The sequence below is a fragment of the Stenella coeruleoalba genome, assembly GCF_951394435.1.
Source record: "Stenella coeruleoalba genome assembly, chromosome: 4".
Lineage (NCBI taxonomy): Eukaryota > Metazoa > Chordata > Mammalia > Artiodactyla > Delphinidae > Stenella > Stenella coeruleoalba.
In genome coordinates, this window is record NC_137149.1 from 75279323 (window position 1) to 75296047 (window position 16725).

The following is a 16725-nucleotide window of genomic DNA, read 5'->3' on the forward strand; positions in this document are numbered from 1 at the left end:
TCTGACCTCATTATTAAAGATAAGCCTACATAAGCTTTTCACTTTTTGATTTGTACTCACATCCAAATTATTCTATTAGAATCTGTGGTGAAATTACTTTTGTTTTCCTTCTGATCTGACCTTTGGGAGGCTTTAACTGATTAGCAGTTTTCTCTACTAGGAAAGCCTTTCTTCCTTCTTCTCTGATCTCACCTTAGCCTAGCTCTCCATCACAGCATTCACTATGGTGTCCACACATATCAGGCTCTTTCACTATTCATCTGTTCAACACATACAACATTTACTTTCAATAAACACTGAACACTGTTTTTTATTAAAAGTGTAAAGATTGACAAGCTTGGATTTTCTGTTAATAAATGAATAAAGATAAAAGTTTATAGAAATTGTAATACCTACCTAGATGATCTGAGATATGCTCAAATTCTGGTTTATTGGCAATAAGCTCTTCTTTTGTTGGTATGTTTATTCCCATGAAGCATGGATATCTAATTGGTGGTGAAGCTACGCGAATGTGTACCTTGGAAAGAAAGCATTTCACACATTCATTAGTTTGACATTCACTGTAAGAACAATTAGGCAAAATTCTGCCATTGACAAATACGACATAAAATTGTTTTACAGAATACTTTAACGACATACGGGTAATAAAGCATACTAAAAAATTTCTTTCACTATAATAGGTGGAAAAGAATCCTATAAAATCATGTGATATACATATAGAACTCCAGTGTTCTAAAAGTAATTCTACTTTTAGAATTAATTCATTACCAAGAATCCTACTTAAGCAGCCCTGTCCTAGACTCCAAAGTGTCCTGAACAAGAATTTCAAAATGTTAGCCACTTGTAAAGGGTTCTTTTTACAGAGATGCCCATTGTTTCCTTCTGTCACCTACTAACAAGGACATTTCTTTCTTCTGATCTGTCATTTCTCATTTATTATATTCCTAGGACCATCTTCATTTTTTCCTCTAACACTTGAATGACACTTTTGCCTACCTCTTATTTAACCTTTTTAAAAAGAAAAATAACATCTACCAGGATATAATAAAAACCTTACTACTACTACAAAGAGCTGTGTTTGTCTATTTTTTTATCTATCATTATTTTCTGCCTTTTGTCAGGAACATTTACACAGCTGTAATCAGTGTCTACATTTACTTTTTACCTTTCTTGTAACAGCAAAGATTTTCCCATGTTTTGCAGTCTTCATAATTATAGTTTTTAATGGTTGCATCGTATTTCATCATACTGATGTATCGATTTACTAAATTATTTCCTGCTGGTAGATATATGAGCTATTTCCAGTTCTTTTGTTTGTTTATTTGTGTCTATTCTTTTTTACTATTGTAATGCTTTCTAAATAGACTGTCATACTGCTTTCTATACCATTTTCTCCACAATAGATTTTATTTCTAAATCTGATCAACTATTAGCTGTAAATGATATCTCACTTGAGTAATTCGAATTACTGAACTATTTAGTTAGAATAAGCTTTGAGATTTGAAAATATAACCTAATGTGTCAAATTTCTTACACTAGGATTGCTTCCATATCTTCAAAAAGAAAAAGTAATCAATACTCTACAAATTTAAAAGTATTCTATTTTGTGGTTTGTTAGTTTTAAAATTAGGTTTATAAAACTTTTAACATGAAATTTTCATGACTATCATATTGTAATTATTGGTGCTTTAGGATAGGTGTTTTCATATTACTTACCTCTTTTGCACCAGATTCTTTGAGCAATTTGATTATGGGTGAAATGGTATTGCCTCTCACAATTGAATCATCTACAAGAACAATTCTTTTGCCTTTAAAGTTGTCCGACAATACTCCAAATTTTTTCGCAACACCAAGTTGTCTTAATCTCATGTTTGGCTGAATGAATGTTCTTCCTACATACCGGTTTTTACATAGCACCTCCACATACGGAAGCTCACACTGACAGAGAAGGAATAAAAGTACAATGAGCAGCACATATACAGAGAACTCTAGGGTTCTGTTTTCTCTAGGTCATGCTTCCGTTATAACATCTACGTAAAAAATTTTAAATGTGGTTGTTATTCTGAGCTCTCCATCATCAGATTATAATTTTCCTTCACTATTTAAACTGTAGGGAAGAAAAGGCAAAAAGAAAAATTATTGAAAGTCCTCTACTTAGTAGGAAAAACAACTCATTTTGCTAGAATTTGTAATGCTTCTTTCTTAAACACATATTATTTCTCTATCTTGGAAAAGAACACCAAGAATATGAACACATGACAAAGAATAAATCACTGTCAGAAAAATTCACATATTTAAAAATTGTCAGCAGGAAATGAATTAAAACCGGTAGGCTAAGGAGATATTTTCTGAGGGACAGGAGGTGACTTATCCATCTAACAAGGTAATACTTCTCTAAAATGTATGCATATTATTTCTTTTAAAAATTCACAAACTAAACTTTCCAACGTAGTGAATGTTGGGTATTATACACCAGGATCACTATAATTACATATCCTACCTGGTTATGAAAAATGAAATTAAGCATAGTACTAAGAACATTATACAAAATTAACATAAACAACTTTATTATCACCCACACTCAGTAGGGAATAAATACACCAGTGGTTTGTGAAGGTACTTAATAATAAGCAAATATTACCATTAAATTCTACATATAGTCATGATATTATTTTTTTAAAATGAAGGGGATCGTTTTCCTAGTCTTTGGGTAAACTTTTTGTGGACCCATTAAAAAATAGTGCCACTGAATGAAAAGGCTGGAAAATAAGTAACTCTTGCAAAAGAACCAACACTTTCTTTTTCCTTACAGTAAATTGATGAGTTTCTCTTTATATACATGGACTTCTAATCTCAGTGCTAAATGAGCAATTCACTGTGTGTTAATTAAGAGAAAATACCTTTGCTGCGTAACCAAGGGCAGCAGGCGTAGCAGATTCCGGGACAGTGCTAACTAAATCCGCATCCACAGGGGCTTCAATTGCCAGCTGCAGACCACAACGGTATCTTACTGTGTAAACCATTTGGTCTGGAATGTTTGGAAAAGGAAACAAATTTTTACTTAGTATAATATAGTACAGCATATCACTATTCTAAGAAACTAGCTTGTTAGAACTCTACAGAATTGAGTGTGCAGCAACAAAGACTCAATACAGCCAAAAATTAATTAATTAATTAATTAATTAATTGAAAAAGAGAAGCAAGACAAAAAAACACTAAAGTGGAAACACATAAACTGGGGGAATTCACTCTTTAAAAAGAGAATTAACCTTAATACATATCTGAAAATCATAATCCTTACTCCTAAAAGGAAAAGAAAATCCAAGAGTCAGATGAAAAGGAAAAACTGTGACCTTTTATGACTTGTAAGCTCAGTCCCAAAATTCACAACATATAACTATGTGCCTTCAAAGAACCAGGTAAGCCTTTGGGCCCAAGAATTGTCATGTTTCAATGAGGTAAATAATAGATTTATATCAATAGTTAGAGATACTTTACTTACCTTCAAATATACTATCTGGTCTTGCAAAATAAACATATTCAAAGATACAGAAAGCCATTGGGTTTCCTTCAGACCTTGGTATAATATCAAGAGTTTGGATATTATGTCTGGATATTTCCACAATTTCTCCAGGCAAGATTTCACGGTAATATCTTGGGAAACAATATTAAAGAAGACTAAAAATAAACCAGTCAAATTAAGGCAAATTATCTGCTATAAAGCACAGAGTCCCTTCCCTTATAAAGGAAAAATGGCTCAATTTAAAATAAAGTCTATTGGCTTAAAAAATTAAAAAATAGTATTCCTGGGCTTCCCTGGTGGCGCTGTGGTTAAGAATCCACCTGCCAATGCAAGGGACACGGGTTTGATCCCTGGCCCGGGAAGATCCCACATGCCGTGGAGCAACTAAGCCCGTGCGCCACAACTACTGAAGCCCACACCTAGAGCCCGTGCTCCCCGACAAGACAAGCCATGACAATGAGAAGCCCGCGCACTGCAACGAAGAGTAGCCCCTGCTCGCTGCAACCAGAGAAAGCCCACACACAGCCAAAAATAAAAACAAATAAATAAATAAATTTTAAAAAAGAAAAGTAGTATTCCTCCAGCAGTAATTTCCATAAATCTGTTACCCCTAAATTCAAATTTAGAATTAAAAAAATTAAAAGCCCTATATTTTATTGATTTTTAAAAGCATGAAGTCTAAAGAGAACATTTTTATCCTGGCTTAAATTTTTTGCTCATAACTATTACTTGTTGAGGAGATTCTTCCTTTCTAAAATAAGTCTCATGGTATTTTGAAAACAGGATGCCAGTTCCAGGATTAGAAGGTATTACTGGGACATTAATGTCAGTGCAACTGCTGAGCACAATGCACAAAAGGAACTGCATTTATAAACACGTATTCTTGCAGACATCAGAAAAAAAAAATTTTTTTTTATCCATGTGGAAAAAGTTGATGTGCTAAGTGAGATAAAACTTACCTTGCACCAATAGATAAAAAGCTACAAGATTCTGAAGACACCACCCATCCTTCTGTTTCTGAAGACTTTTTTTCTGTAAATCACAAGACAATCGATTCAGTTACTGAATTCAAGAAATTTTAAAAGAGGCTACATATTTCAAGAGAACAGCTAAACACCAAATAGATAAGCAAAAGAGCTCATAGAATATCCATTACTATGACTTTAAGAGCATATGGTTCCTCATTTGACTAGAGCCAAAGATAAAATTAATAATCCCAAGATTCCTTCAAACAATATGGTTTCATGGCCTGAATAAGACATCTGATAAGTCAAAAAGAAAATCGCTGAAATCATACTGCACAAATGAAAAAGCTGGGCAAAGGATATGAATAGGCCACTCAGACAGGACAAAACAGGAACGTCCACTAAATATATTAAAAATGGCTCAGCTCAGAAATACTCAAGGAAATGTACTTTGAAAACGAAGTGTCATTTTTTTCCTTTTTACCTAGCTTTTACTCAATAAGCTCCTTATACCTACAGATTTCAGGGTGTGCCAATAGTAGGACAATGACTTGGGAAAGCATTATAAAATTATATTTCTTTTGAAGTTCATTACCTTTATCATTTATATCAGATACAGGAATAAGACGACCAATGCACAGAGGACGATTTCCATAAGGATCTCGTACTGCATAAATCACATCTCTGTGCATTATAATCAGAGAGTATGCTGTGGGTGCTTCCTTCATTAAGTTTTTAATCCTGGAATCAATTAAATAATTGAATGAATAATTTTAGTTACAAACACATGCAAGACCAAGCTCTCATTACCAGACCTGCACACTCGGCCTACTTTTACCATTACCTTGCCACCCAGTCTGGGGTGTCATCTTGTTCCTGAGGAGGGGTATACGCCAGTAACTGGGTGATCATTTCGCTATCAGAACTTGTTGACAGACCAATACCGTGACGCAGAAGCTATTTGGAAAGGAGAAAAGTTGCAGTCATTAGAGGGGAAGCTTTAACTCACCCCTCACCCAATAGCCTGCCATCACAGAAAGAGATCAGGCATCCTGTAGATGCTCAGTTAAGGAATCCTGCATCCTACCAATGGTAGGTATGTATGCATAATAACGGAGAACCGCTGCTGGAGGCAATGGGAAGTCTCTGAATCTTTTCAAACAGGAAAAAAAAAAAGTGCTTTAGGAGGTATACAGGAAAGCTTTTGAAAACTAAGTTTGATGGAATGTAGACCTGCAGTGGGTGGCTGGAGGAGGGGGACGGAGAAGGCATGAGGGTTTGGGATTATGGTTCTAACTTTTTCAGCCCTCGACACTCCTGAGAGAAAGGACACATTCCTGTAAGAGTGGCACACTGCAGTGCAGACTCTCAACTCAGGTTTTTTGGTGGTGGCGATGGTGGCTATCCATCCTCACTGATCATCCCTGATGCAGCGAAATGTGTAGAGGTGAAGTCTAGCATCTGGGTAAGGGGTTAGGCGAAAAATAATGCCCTGGGTATTGTTTAGAATGGAATTTCCAGTGGTACCTCTAAATAGTGAGTTTTTAAATAATTTTTACTTCATATTTATATTTTTTAAATTGTCTGAATAAAAAATTTTTTTTTCATTTCGGAGCAAAAAAACTGTATTATGGTAACGACAATGGCAGAGGCTAAGAAGAGGGCAGGACAAAGTTCTGGGAATACTTAAATCAATTTTACAAATCTCAACTCCAAAGCAGTGCATCAGAATCACCTTAGGAGCATATTAAAATGCAGACTCAGCAACCGGCCCCTCCCCAGACTCTAGCGGGCGGGGGTGATCTCTTAGAATTTGTAATTATAACAAGTACTCCAGCTAATTCTGATACAGTTGTTCTTTGAAGTTAGATAACAGGTAGCAACAATAGGGTAATACCCTTTTCCAAGCTCCTCAATAACTTCTTTTCAGTAATTTATTACAACCATGAAAATGCATTAAAAAAAACCTTACCTTTTTCCTTAAGCGAGCAGCATTTACCAATTCGCCATTATGTGCCACAGCTATTTTCCCATGAAGTGTTTCAACAACAAAGGGCTGGCAATTTTCTAATTCACAGTTTCCTTTAGTGGCGTACCTCGTGTGTCCAATTCCAAGATTTGAAGTATATAATTTCTTCAAATTGTCTTCAGTAAAGACGTGATTTACAAGACCCATTCCCTTGCAAAGTCAAAGTAAGAGCTCATTTTAGGGAAAAAAACACTAGTAGCATTTTTATATGCCTTTGCTCAGACAATCCCAAATTAGAAAATGAAGTTCACTTAATTTCTCTGTGCTGCAGAATTCTAATCTTAAAATTTTAACAAAGGGGGTGGGCTTCCCTGGTGGCGCAGTGGTTGAGAGTCCGCCTGCCGATGCAGGGGACACGGGTTCGTGCCCCGGTCTGGGAAGATCCCACATGCCGCGGACTGGCTAGGCCCGTGAGCCATGCCTGCTGAGCCTGCGCGTCCGGAGCCTGTGCTCCGCAACGGGAGAGGCCACAACAGTGAGAGGCCCACACACCGCAGAAAAAAAAAAACAAAAAAAAACAAAGGGGGGGACTAACCTAATTGTAAGAACTGTGATGCATTAAAATATATATTTGAGGTGAAATTCACATAACAAAATTAACCATTTTAAAGTGAAAAATTCAGTGGTATTTAATGTGGTCACAATGTTGAAGTGCTTGTTTTATAAGATACTTTTTGATAAAACATTGAAGAACAGATGTACTAAGCGTTAACATTTGTCAAATACAATAAACTAAATTATTTGTAATTTTAAATTAAAGCATGTTAAAGTATTCAAATAAATGACTTGTCTGAGTCAGTCTAGCAAATCATCACTGGGAGAGAAATAAAAATAGTAATGACAAATAGCAGTGGTTGACCCTTTAACAATATAGCCTTGGACTGCACAGGTCCACTTTTTCATGGATTTTTTTCAATAAATATATCAGAAAATTTTTTTGGAGATTTGCAACAATTTAAAAATACTTGGCAGATGAACCATGTAGCCTAGAGTAACTGAAAAAAATTAAGAAAAAGATGGGTATGTCATAAATAAAATATATTTAGATACTAGTCTATTTTACCATTTACTACCACAAAATATACACAATCCTATTATAAAATGTTAACATTTATCAAAACTTATGCACACAACAAACACAAACCATAAACTGTGCTATTTGCTGTTTCGAGAAATGTAAACAAACATAAGGGTGCAGTATTACATCATAACTGCATAAAGTGAACTGCAGTCCGTACTGTAACACTGTAATAATTTCAGAGCCACCCCCTGTTAATATTGCAGGGAGCTCAAGTGCTGCAAGTACGCACTTAAAATTCCATGTGACACTAATCCTCTCCGGGTGAGCCCTTCATCTCTACCTCAAGTTGCCTATTGCAGTAAAAAGTCTCCTCTCCCAGTTCCTGCGTATTTTTCTTCGTGTTTACTGCAATACAGTAAACCTTGAGTAACACCGTGGAACCCATTCAAAGTGCCACTAGTGATGCTGAAAGTGCTCCCAAGAAGCAGTCACGACTTTACAAGAAAAAGTTGAATTGCTTGATGTCTACTGTAGAGTGAGGTCTGCAGCTGCAGCTGCCCCACCATTTCAAGATAAATGAATCCAGCATAAAGACCATTGCAAAAAAAAGAAAAGGAAATATGTGAAGCCGTTGCTGCAGCTATACCAGCGGGCACAAAAATCTTGCACTTTTTGTGAAATACCTTTTTATCTCATATTGAAGATGCAGCTTTTATGTGGGTGCATGATTGCTATAAGAAAGGCGTACCTATCTAATATGATTCAAGAAAAAGTGAAGTCATTATATGATGGCAATGCAAAAGGAAGGTGAAGGATCTAAAGCTGCAGAATTAAATGCCAGCAAAAGATGGCTGGATACTTTTAGGAGGAGATTTAGCTTAAAAAATGTCAAGATAACAGGAGAAGTGACTTCTGCAGACCAAGGGGCAGCAGGCAAGCTCCCAGACAGCATTAAGAAAATCATTGAGGAGAAAAGATATCTGCCTGAACAGGTTTTTAACGCAAAGCAAAAGTGACCTATTGTGGGAAATAAAATACCACAAAGGACATTTATCAGTAAGGAAGTGAAGCAATGCAAACACCAGGATTTAACGCAGTAAGGGATAAGCTAACTCTCCTGTTTTGTGCAAATGCAGTCAGGTTTAGGATCAGGGCTGCCCTTATCTATAAAGCTGCTAACACCCCCTCCCCCACCCCGAGCCTTAAGGGGAAAAGATAAACAGCAGCTGCTAGTCTTTTTATTTTTTTAAAAATAAATTTATTTATTTATTTATTTTATTTTTGGCTGCATTGGGTCTTTGTTGCTGCCCATGGGCTTTCTCTAGTTGTGGCGAGCAGGGGTTACTCTTCGTTGCATTACGCAGGCTTCTCATTGCGGTGCACGGGCTCTAGGCATGCGGGCTTCAGTAGTTGTGGCATGCCGGCTCAATAGTTGTGGCTCACAGGCTCTAGAGTGCAGGCTCAGTAGTTGTGGTGCATGGGCTTAGTTGCTCCGCGGCATATGGGATCTTCCTGGACCAGGGCTTGAACCCATGTCCCCTGCACTGACAGGCGTATTCTTAACCACTGCACCACCAGGGAAGTCCGGCTGCTAGTCTTATAACACATGGTTGTACAACAAGAAAGCCTGAACAACAAGAACACTTTTTCTGGACTGGTTCCATCAATGCTTTATCCCTGAAGTCAGGAAGTACCTTGCTAGTAAGGGATTGCCTTTTAAAGTTCTTCTGATATTGGACAACGCCCCTCCCATCCAGAACCCCATGAGTTCAACACAGTCAGACCCAAGTGGTCAAAGTGGTGTGCTTGCCCCCAAACATACCTCTAATTCAGCCTCCCTATCAGGGGATCATAAGGACCTTCAAGGCTCATTACACAAGGTACTCTATGGAGAGCACTGTCTACGCCATGGAAGACAAACCCAACAGAAAGAACATCATGAAAGCCTGGAAGGATTACACCACTGAAGATGCCGCGGTTGTTATAGGAAAAGCTGGAAAAGCCGTCAGGCCTGAAACAATAAATTCCTGCTGGAGAAAACTGTGTCCAGATGTTGTGCATGACTTCACAGGATTTACGACAGAACCAGTCAAAGAAATCATGAAAGAGATTGTGGATATGGTAAAAAAAAATAAAAAATATAAATAAATAAAAATGGTGGGGGATGAAGTGAAGATATGGATCTTGGAGAAATTCAAGAGCTAACAGTCACCATACCAGAGGAATTAACAGAAGATGACTTGGTGGAGATGAGTGCTTTCGAACCAGTGCCAGATGATGAGGAATAAGACACAGAAGAAGCAGTGCCAGAAACAAACTGACACTCTGGCAGTAGGGTTCCGATTATTCAAGACTCTTTTTGGACTTCTTTTACAACATGGACCCTTCTATGATACAGGCACTGAAACTAAAGCAAACCGTGGAACAATTGGTACCACATAGAAACATTCTGGGAGAAATAAAAAAAGCAAAAAGTCAGACAGAAATTACGACATATTTTCATCAAGTTACATACAGTGTACCTGCCTCTCCTGCCTCCCCTTCCCACCTCTTCCACACCTGAGACAGCAAGACCAACCCCTCCTCTTCCTCCTACTCATTAGGAATGAAGACTACTAGGTTGAAGTCCTTTATGATGATTCACTTCCACTTAATGAAGAGTGAATCATCAACATACTGTACAGTTAATAAACTTACCTGTTGTGGATGTGTGAGAGTCTTCTTGTGAAAATCTAGTAACTGTACAGCAGAAACCATATGAGACATGTTGGTGTCACCACCATCACCATTGCCTAAGTAGTCATTGTGTACAACATCATGTGGAAGACCGGTATTAAAGTGGATAGCCCATCTTTACATAGGCATAAAGTGAGTGATATTTTATAACGATTCATTTATTAGTGTATAGGCTAGGCAACCATAAAGCAATCATATTGCTTCTTCTTTGTTACCAATGCATGAATTGTTATACCTATAAATATGAATTTTTTCACATTATCTTTTCATCTTTGAGGTCTAGTGTTAGTAATACATATAACATCTACAGTGTTCTGTATTAAGACTACATTAACATAGGTACCGACAGAATTTATCTTGTAAAAAGACAACATAAGCTTATTGTATCGATAAAGGCAGTACTATACTGTAAATGTATTTTCTCTCCTTTATGATTTTAATAATATTTTTTCTCTAGCTTACTTTACTGTAAGAACGGTATATAATACATATGACATAAAAAATATGTGTTAATCAACTGTTTATGTTATCAGTTAAGGTTTCCCGTCAACAGTAGGCTATTAGTGGTTAAGTTTTGGGGAAGTCAAAAGATATATGCAGATACTGGACTGAACGAAGGTCAGCGTCCATAACCTGCATTGTTCAAGGGTCAACTATATTTCTAATTACAAATTATTTTTATTCAAAGTTCCTCCCCTCACCACTATATACTAATTATCTTCGGGTTATTGTTACCTTTATACTCAACATTTTTTAATGCTTAAATATACCTTGTGTGTTTTGAATGTTGGTATCGAATTCCCATCACTGGTCACAATACCAGCACTCTCCTGACCCCTGTGAATATAAAAAGGTATCAGCTGTTAGATTTACCCCATTGATAAGCTTCTTAATGACTTTTATGAAACATACTTTTCTCAGTAACATCCATGAACTCAGTCTTACACCACATTAAATGCTACTAGCACTGGTGCCACTTCCACTCATGATGATGACAATGACAACGATTAGCAATAGCTGCAGATGAGACTGAGTTCTAACTAATACGCCAGGCACTGTCCTAAGCATTTACATGAATGATCTAATTTATTAGGCTTTGAAAACAATCCTCTGAAGTAGGTACTATGGTTACCATTCACATTTTACAGAAAAGGACAACACTAAAGAAACAGAAGTAACTTGTCTAATGTCACACAGAGAATGGTGGCACAGCCAGGATTAGAACACAGACAATCTGACTTCAAAACTTGTACTTCTAACCTCTGTATTATGTGACCTCTAAATAAGGTTGAGTATGTAGATATAAATAAAAAGCTCCAAATAAAGTAGCAGGTAAAATGCTTGTGGGTACTGGATTTATGAACAAAATTAATTTTTTTGTTTTGTTTTGCTTTTTGCACTCACCAAATTTTTTCTGTCAAATATCTATCACTTTTGTCTTCAGAAAATAAATGCTACTTCAAAAAAGCCCAAGCTGATGAGACACTCTGTATCTCATTTCCTGCATTAGTATTTTTAGGTGATGATACAAAGAAAGCCAGAAGCTAGGCTTCCTAGCTAGGTAGGGTAACACACTCGTAAGACTCAGAGGATCTGCACCACAGTGGAGTACAAACTCAAAAGATACAATAAAGGTTCAAAGTGCTCAACGATTTTTAATAGTTCTGAACAAGTGCTATAAATACTAGATGTTTATTAACAAATTTTTGTTCCAAAGAATATATATCAGGGTAGAAATAAAAAGTAAATCTCTACCATAATATGTATGTATACATTAACAACTAATACATGATTTATTTGGTAAAAAGGATCTTTTCCAAAATTGTAATTGTTTAGACATTTTAATGACAAGAAAAATTACAATATTAAATGTACTTGCAAAGTAAAAATCTAAAAAGTTAAAATTGAAGTGATTTTACTAAATTACCAATGCTTTACATACTATGAACTATTATGCTGAAAACAGGCATGCGTAATACTATACATCCTATATAAATGAATAATTTGTGACTTAGGATTTATTTATTTAGTGAAATGATGTGGTTTGTAGTTAACCAATGTTCAAAGACTAAGTGATTCATATCAGAGGAGAAATAAAAATGTTAGCCATAAACCTTAGGGCAGAAAGAACCTCTGCCAACCATTTTCAAAACAAACAAACAAAAAATCAACAATCATATAGTAAACTACAAATAAACACAAAAAAGTTTTCTTTCCCTTTTGTCTCAAGGGTAATTTTTCCTTTAAAGCTGAAATGAATAACATTAGGAATCATTTAGGTCCAGGCTTCTTTAATCACAAAGCCTGCTTATTTGGCAGTTTCTCAAGTTACTCCCCTCAGGCAGCTTGAACCAGTTAAACTAGATCCTTTCAGCTCTTCAGAGCTTATTGACAACCAGCCGTCTGGTTTCCTAGGAAACAAAACCTTGGCTAGAAATAGTGAATCATTTCCAGGTCACTTTCAACATGGAGAGTGGAGCAGGAAAGCACTGGACTGAGGAAGAGGTTAAAGCTTTGCTAAGTATCTGGGCAGAAAAAAATATACGAAAACAACTCTATGGAACACTGAGAAATAAAGGAATATTCATCTACATTGCTAAAAGGCTGCAAGCACTAGGAGTATACAGAGATTGGAAACAGTGCCGGGCAAAGTACAAAAATCTCAAATATGAATACAGAACGGTTAAATATGCCCACAACTCTGGAGACAGCTCTAAAACTATGAAGTTCTTCCATGATTTGGATGCGATCCTGCAGTATGAACCTGCCACACAATTAACAGAGGAAGATGCAAATGACAGGTGCCTGGCAACGCTGAGCCAAAGTACAGCCCCAGAGATCACTGAAGGTAAAAAGAAAAAGTACCATTCTTTTGTTTTTACCCAGCAAACTGTAAAAGAACCAGACTTGAGTCCATATGATAAATATAGCCTGAAATATCAAGGTTGAGAAAAATAACTGACCTGTTATGTATATGCTATTTTGCACAAGGTAAAAATTAATCTCAAAAGAGTTTAATGCCAACCATTTTAAAAACCTGTAAAATACAGAAAAAAACACGTTAAAATGACACCAACTGCTAGTGCCAACTGCTCCTTACCCATGTTGATGCAGTTTTTGGAAAATGGATTGTGTTCTGAAAATATTTTAAGTTTTAATTTTATAAGAGTCGTGAAAAAAAAAAATATTGCTCAACTGTTGTTTTCCCACAGCTCCAAATAAGATAGAACTTTCTGCTCTATATTATGTTCCCATTTTCCTAAATTTATAAATAAAAGCACTAAAATACTAATAACTGATAAAGAACTTCCTTACTTGTTTGGAAGAACATCTCCATTTTAACAGTAAGTAAAACAAATAGATTTGATAGATTAAATGATTTATGATTAAATGATTTAAATACTGGCATATCTCAGGGATATTGTGGGTTCAGCTCTAGACCTCTGCAATAAAGCAAATATCTCAACAAAGCGAGTCACACAAACTTTTTGGTTTCACAGTGCATATACAGTATGTTTACACTATACTGTAGTCTATTAAATGTGTAACAGCATTAGGTCTAAAAAAAAAAACCAATGTATATACCTTAATTAAAAAATACTTCATTGCTAAAAAAATGCTAACCATCATTTTAGCTTTGCAGTGAGTTGTAGCAGTAACATCAAAGATCACTGATCACAGATCACCATAATACAATTAACTAGTTTGAAACATCTTGAGAGTTACCAAAATGTGACACAGAGACCAGAAACGAGCATGCTGTTGGAAAAATGGCGCTAACAGGCTTGCTTGACACAGGGTTGCCACAAACCTTTAATCTGCCAAAAATACAATATCTGAAAAGTAATATATGCCTTATTAAAACAAGGTTCTTGAGCTGCTGTGTTGTTAAACCCAACACTATTTACATAGAATTTGCTCGCTGTGGAAGCCGAACGTATCACTAGGCAAATTGGGAAAAATCAATGGCAGTAATGAGATTTCTCCCATGGCCAAAATCTTAGCATAGCTATTTTTAAGAACAGAGTTGTTCAATTCAATTCAAAATCTGTTTAATACCTACTGTCTGTGTACACCGTGTGCAAAGCAGTGAGTTACATGCATTCATGGATGTAACCACAGAAAGGAGGGAACTGTGAATAAATGTAACCCAAAAGAAAGTGGTAAGTGGTATAATAAAGGTACCAAATAAGAAGGGGGGTTAAAGATGAGAGATTACAGTTGAGTTAACTTGGGTTATCTGAACTTCGTGTTTAAAGCTCAATAATAAAATCCTTTGGTAAAAAATCCACCCAACTTACTGCCTTTACACTTCTAATACCAAACCAAATTCTGAGAAAGCTTTGCAGTCATTACCAAGTTAAACAGTAATTATATTATTTTATTCAGTTTATCACTCTGCACTCATCATCATCTAAATGCTTTAAGTATTGATTAACAATAAGTAAATCACTCACTGAGCTTCTGAAAGGCCTTGATTTAACCACAGGTTGGTGTAATGAAGATGTGATGGTAATATCTCCACTTCTTAATGGGATCTTCTAGCCCTTTCAGCTACTTGCATGGCTCCAAACTCCCCATTTCACTCATAAGCAGAGGGCCCACAATACACCTTAACCATGTACGTTTAGGGTATGTCAAACACCCAGTTCTAAAACCAGCTCTCTTCCCCCATCAAAACTGATCCTCCTACAAATTGCTTCCACCTTACTATCACTGTATTTCTGGTCACTTAAATAGAAATGTTTGAGACAACCTTGATTTTTTGTCAGTCACTAAGTCCTTAAAAAAAATCTACTGACATGTTTCATAAATTTATCTCTCTGCTCCATTTTCATTACCACCATCCAGAACTTCATCATCGCATGGAATATTAGGATAACCTCTTAACTGGCCTCCCCAGTTTTCAGCCCCTTCTCACATTATCTTCCACAATGCCACTGATTGTTTTTATACAATTTTTTAAATTATAAAATTACAAACAATTAGCATTTTGTTTACATTTAAAATAATCTTTAAATTATACCCAGAATTGACCATAATTTAGGGTTAAATGTTACTTAATGGTTCCATAATATTTAACTGAGTGCATATACCAGAGTTTGGGTCTTTGCCCCCTTATATAACGGATGCTGCAATCGATTACCTTTCTCTTTTTTTTTGGCCACACTGCACGACTTCCGGGATCTTAGTTCCCTGACCAGGGATTGAACCTGGGCCCCAGCAGTGAGAGCGCTACATCCTAAACACTGGACCGCCAGGGAATTCCCTACAATCAATTATCTTTTGTCCATTTTTAAAATTATTACTTTAGGATAGACTATCAGAATTCAATTTCTGGTTCGGCGGGGGGTATAATTACTTTGAAACATATTGCTAAAATAACTGCTTTCCAAAAGAATTGTAATTTAACAATGAGACTGTCCCTTTTATAGAACCCTGTCAAGTAAGATTATGGAGTGAGGTTGAAAGGGGGAGAGACTTTGCTAATTTAATAAATAATGGAGTATGCTAATTTAATAAAGAACCGAGTACAACAGTGTATGCAATAAATAACTTTTACTTTGCATATGTTTAATTACTAGTGCTGTGGAACATTTTCCTACATATTTATTCAGTTTTACAAATTGACTGTTCATGTCAATTGAGGTCTTCGAAAAATCTGCATGACCTCTTTGGCCTTACAAGTTTGGCGGATTTTTATGCGACCCACAAAAGTTGAAAGTTTTAATATAGTCACATAGTTTCTTTTCTAAGGCTTAGAAAGCTCTCCTTTCTCCAGGTCTAATTCATTTACAATGTCTTCTGGTGTTTTTGGTGGAAGCAGCAGAATTTTTATTGGTGTAGGGTAAAAAGAGGAAGGGAAGGAAATGAATGTGCCTTTTCTACTGTTGGGATCAACCTCATTCATGCAAAGGGTAAGGACAGAGGATCTGGTCCCTTCTGTTAGGCAGCAGGTAGTCTGACTGAGCCTTTGCAAAAGACCCAAATACAAATTCTAAGACGCTTCATGTTCCGGAAGTTATAATTATCCTCAACCTCAGAATACCTTTGGCCGACTGCGGCCAAATCATATTCCTTCGCTGAAAGAAAGTTTCCGCTCTCTTTCCCTCCTCTTCCTACATACAAATGCATTAGGAATAATGACTTAAGAGTTTCAGTTTAAAATCTCCATGGCATGGGGCCCCTACATACAATTTTGGGATTCATGCTAGGAATGACCAACCTAAGGGAAAAAAAAGAGAAATCCCCTGAAGAAGTTGGGGAGAGAGCTTTTCTTTTCTTCCCCCCACCTGTATGTTCAGCTCCAGGACCTTTTCAGTAAACAAAAGTAGGCCCTAAAGCAGAAAACAGAATAGCAAACCCTACCTTTCCTTGCTGTGCTCATCAAGCTCGGCTGTTAAATTACCTGGGGGTATTAACATCTTTTGTTCTTCTCTCTAAAGAGAAT

The 16725-nt window shown here is 36.3% G+C and overlaps 2 protein-coding genes across 4 annotated transcripts in view; one reads left to right on the forward strand and one right to left on the reverse strand.

Moving 5' to 3' along the window:
* The window catches only part of PPAT (phosphoribosyl pyrophosphate amidotransferase), a 36892-nt gene that overhangs the window by 3290 nt on the left and 16877 nt on the right, over nt 1-16725 (reverse strand). Inside the window, exons 2-11 of one of the 3 annotated variants that reach the window (XM_079919158.1) lie at nt 11045-11111; nt 9756-9945; nt 6461-6667; nt 5333-5445; nt 5084-5229; nt 4483-4555; nt 3503-3654; nt 2901-3028; nt 1717-1938; nt 397-517 (exon numbers count right to left, since the gene is read on the reverse strand). In XM_079919158.1, coding sequence (XP_079775284.1) covers nt 397-517; nt 1717-1938; nt 2901-3028; nt 3503-3654; nt 4483-4555; nt 5084-5229; nt 5333-5445; nt 6461-6664 — 1159 coding nt within the window. In that variant the 5' untranslated portion in view covers nt 6665-6667; nt 9756-9945; nt 11045-11111. Of the gene's footprint in view, nt 1-396; nt 518-1716; nt 1939-2900; nt 3029-3502; nt 3655-4482; nt 4556-5083; nt 5230-5332; nt 5446-6460; nt 6668-9755; nt 9988-11044; nt 11112-16725 lie in introns of those variants that run through there. The other 2 variants (XM_079919159.1, XM_079919157.1) reach the window with 2 other exon arrangements.
* Nucleotides 12264-16725, forward strand: part of PAICS (phosphoribosylaminoimidazole carboxylase and phosphoribosylaminoimidazolesuccinocarboxamide synthase) — a 54228-nt gene continuing 49766 nt past the window's right edge. Inside the window, exon 1 of the mRNA XM_079919168.1 lies at nt 12264-13122. Coding sequence (XP_079775294.1) covers nt 12741-13122 — 382 coding nt within the window. The 5' untranslated portion in view covers nt 12264-12740. The remainder of the gene's footprint in view (nt 13123-16725) is intronic.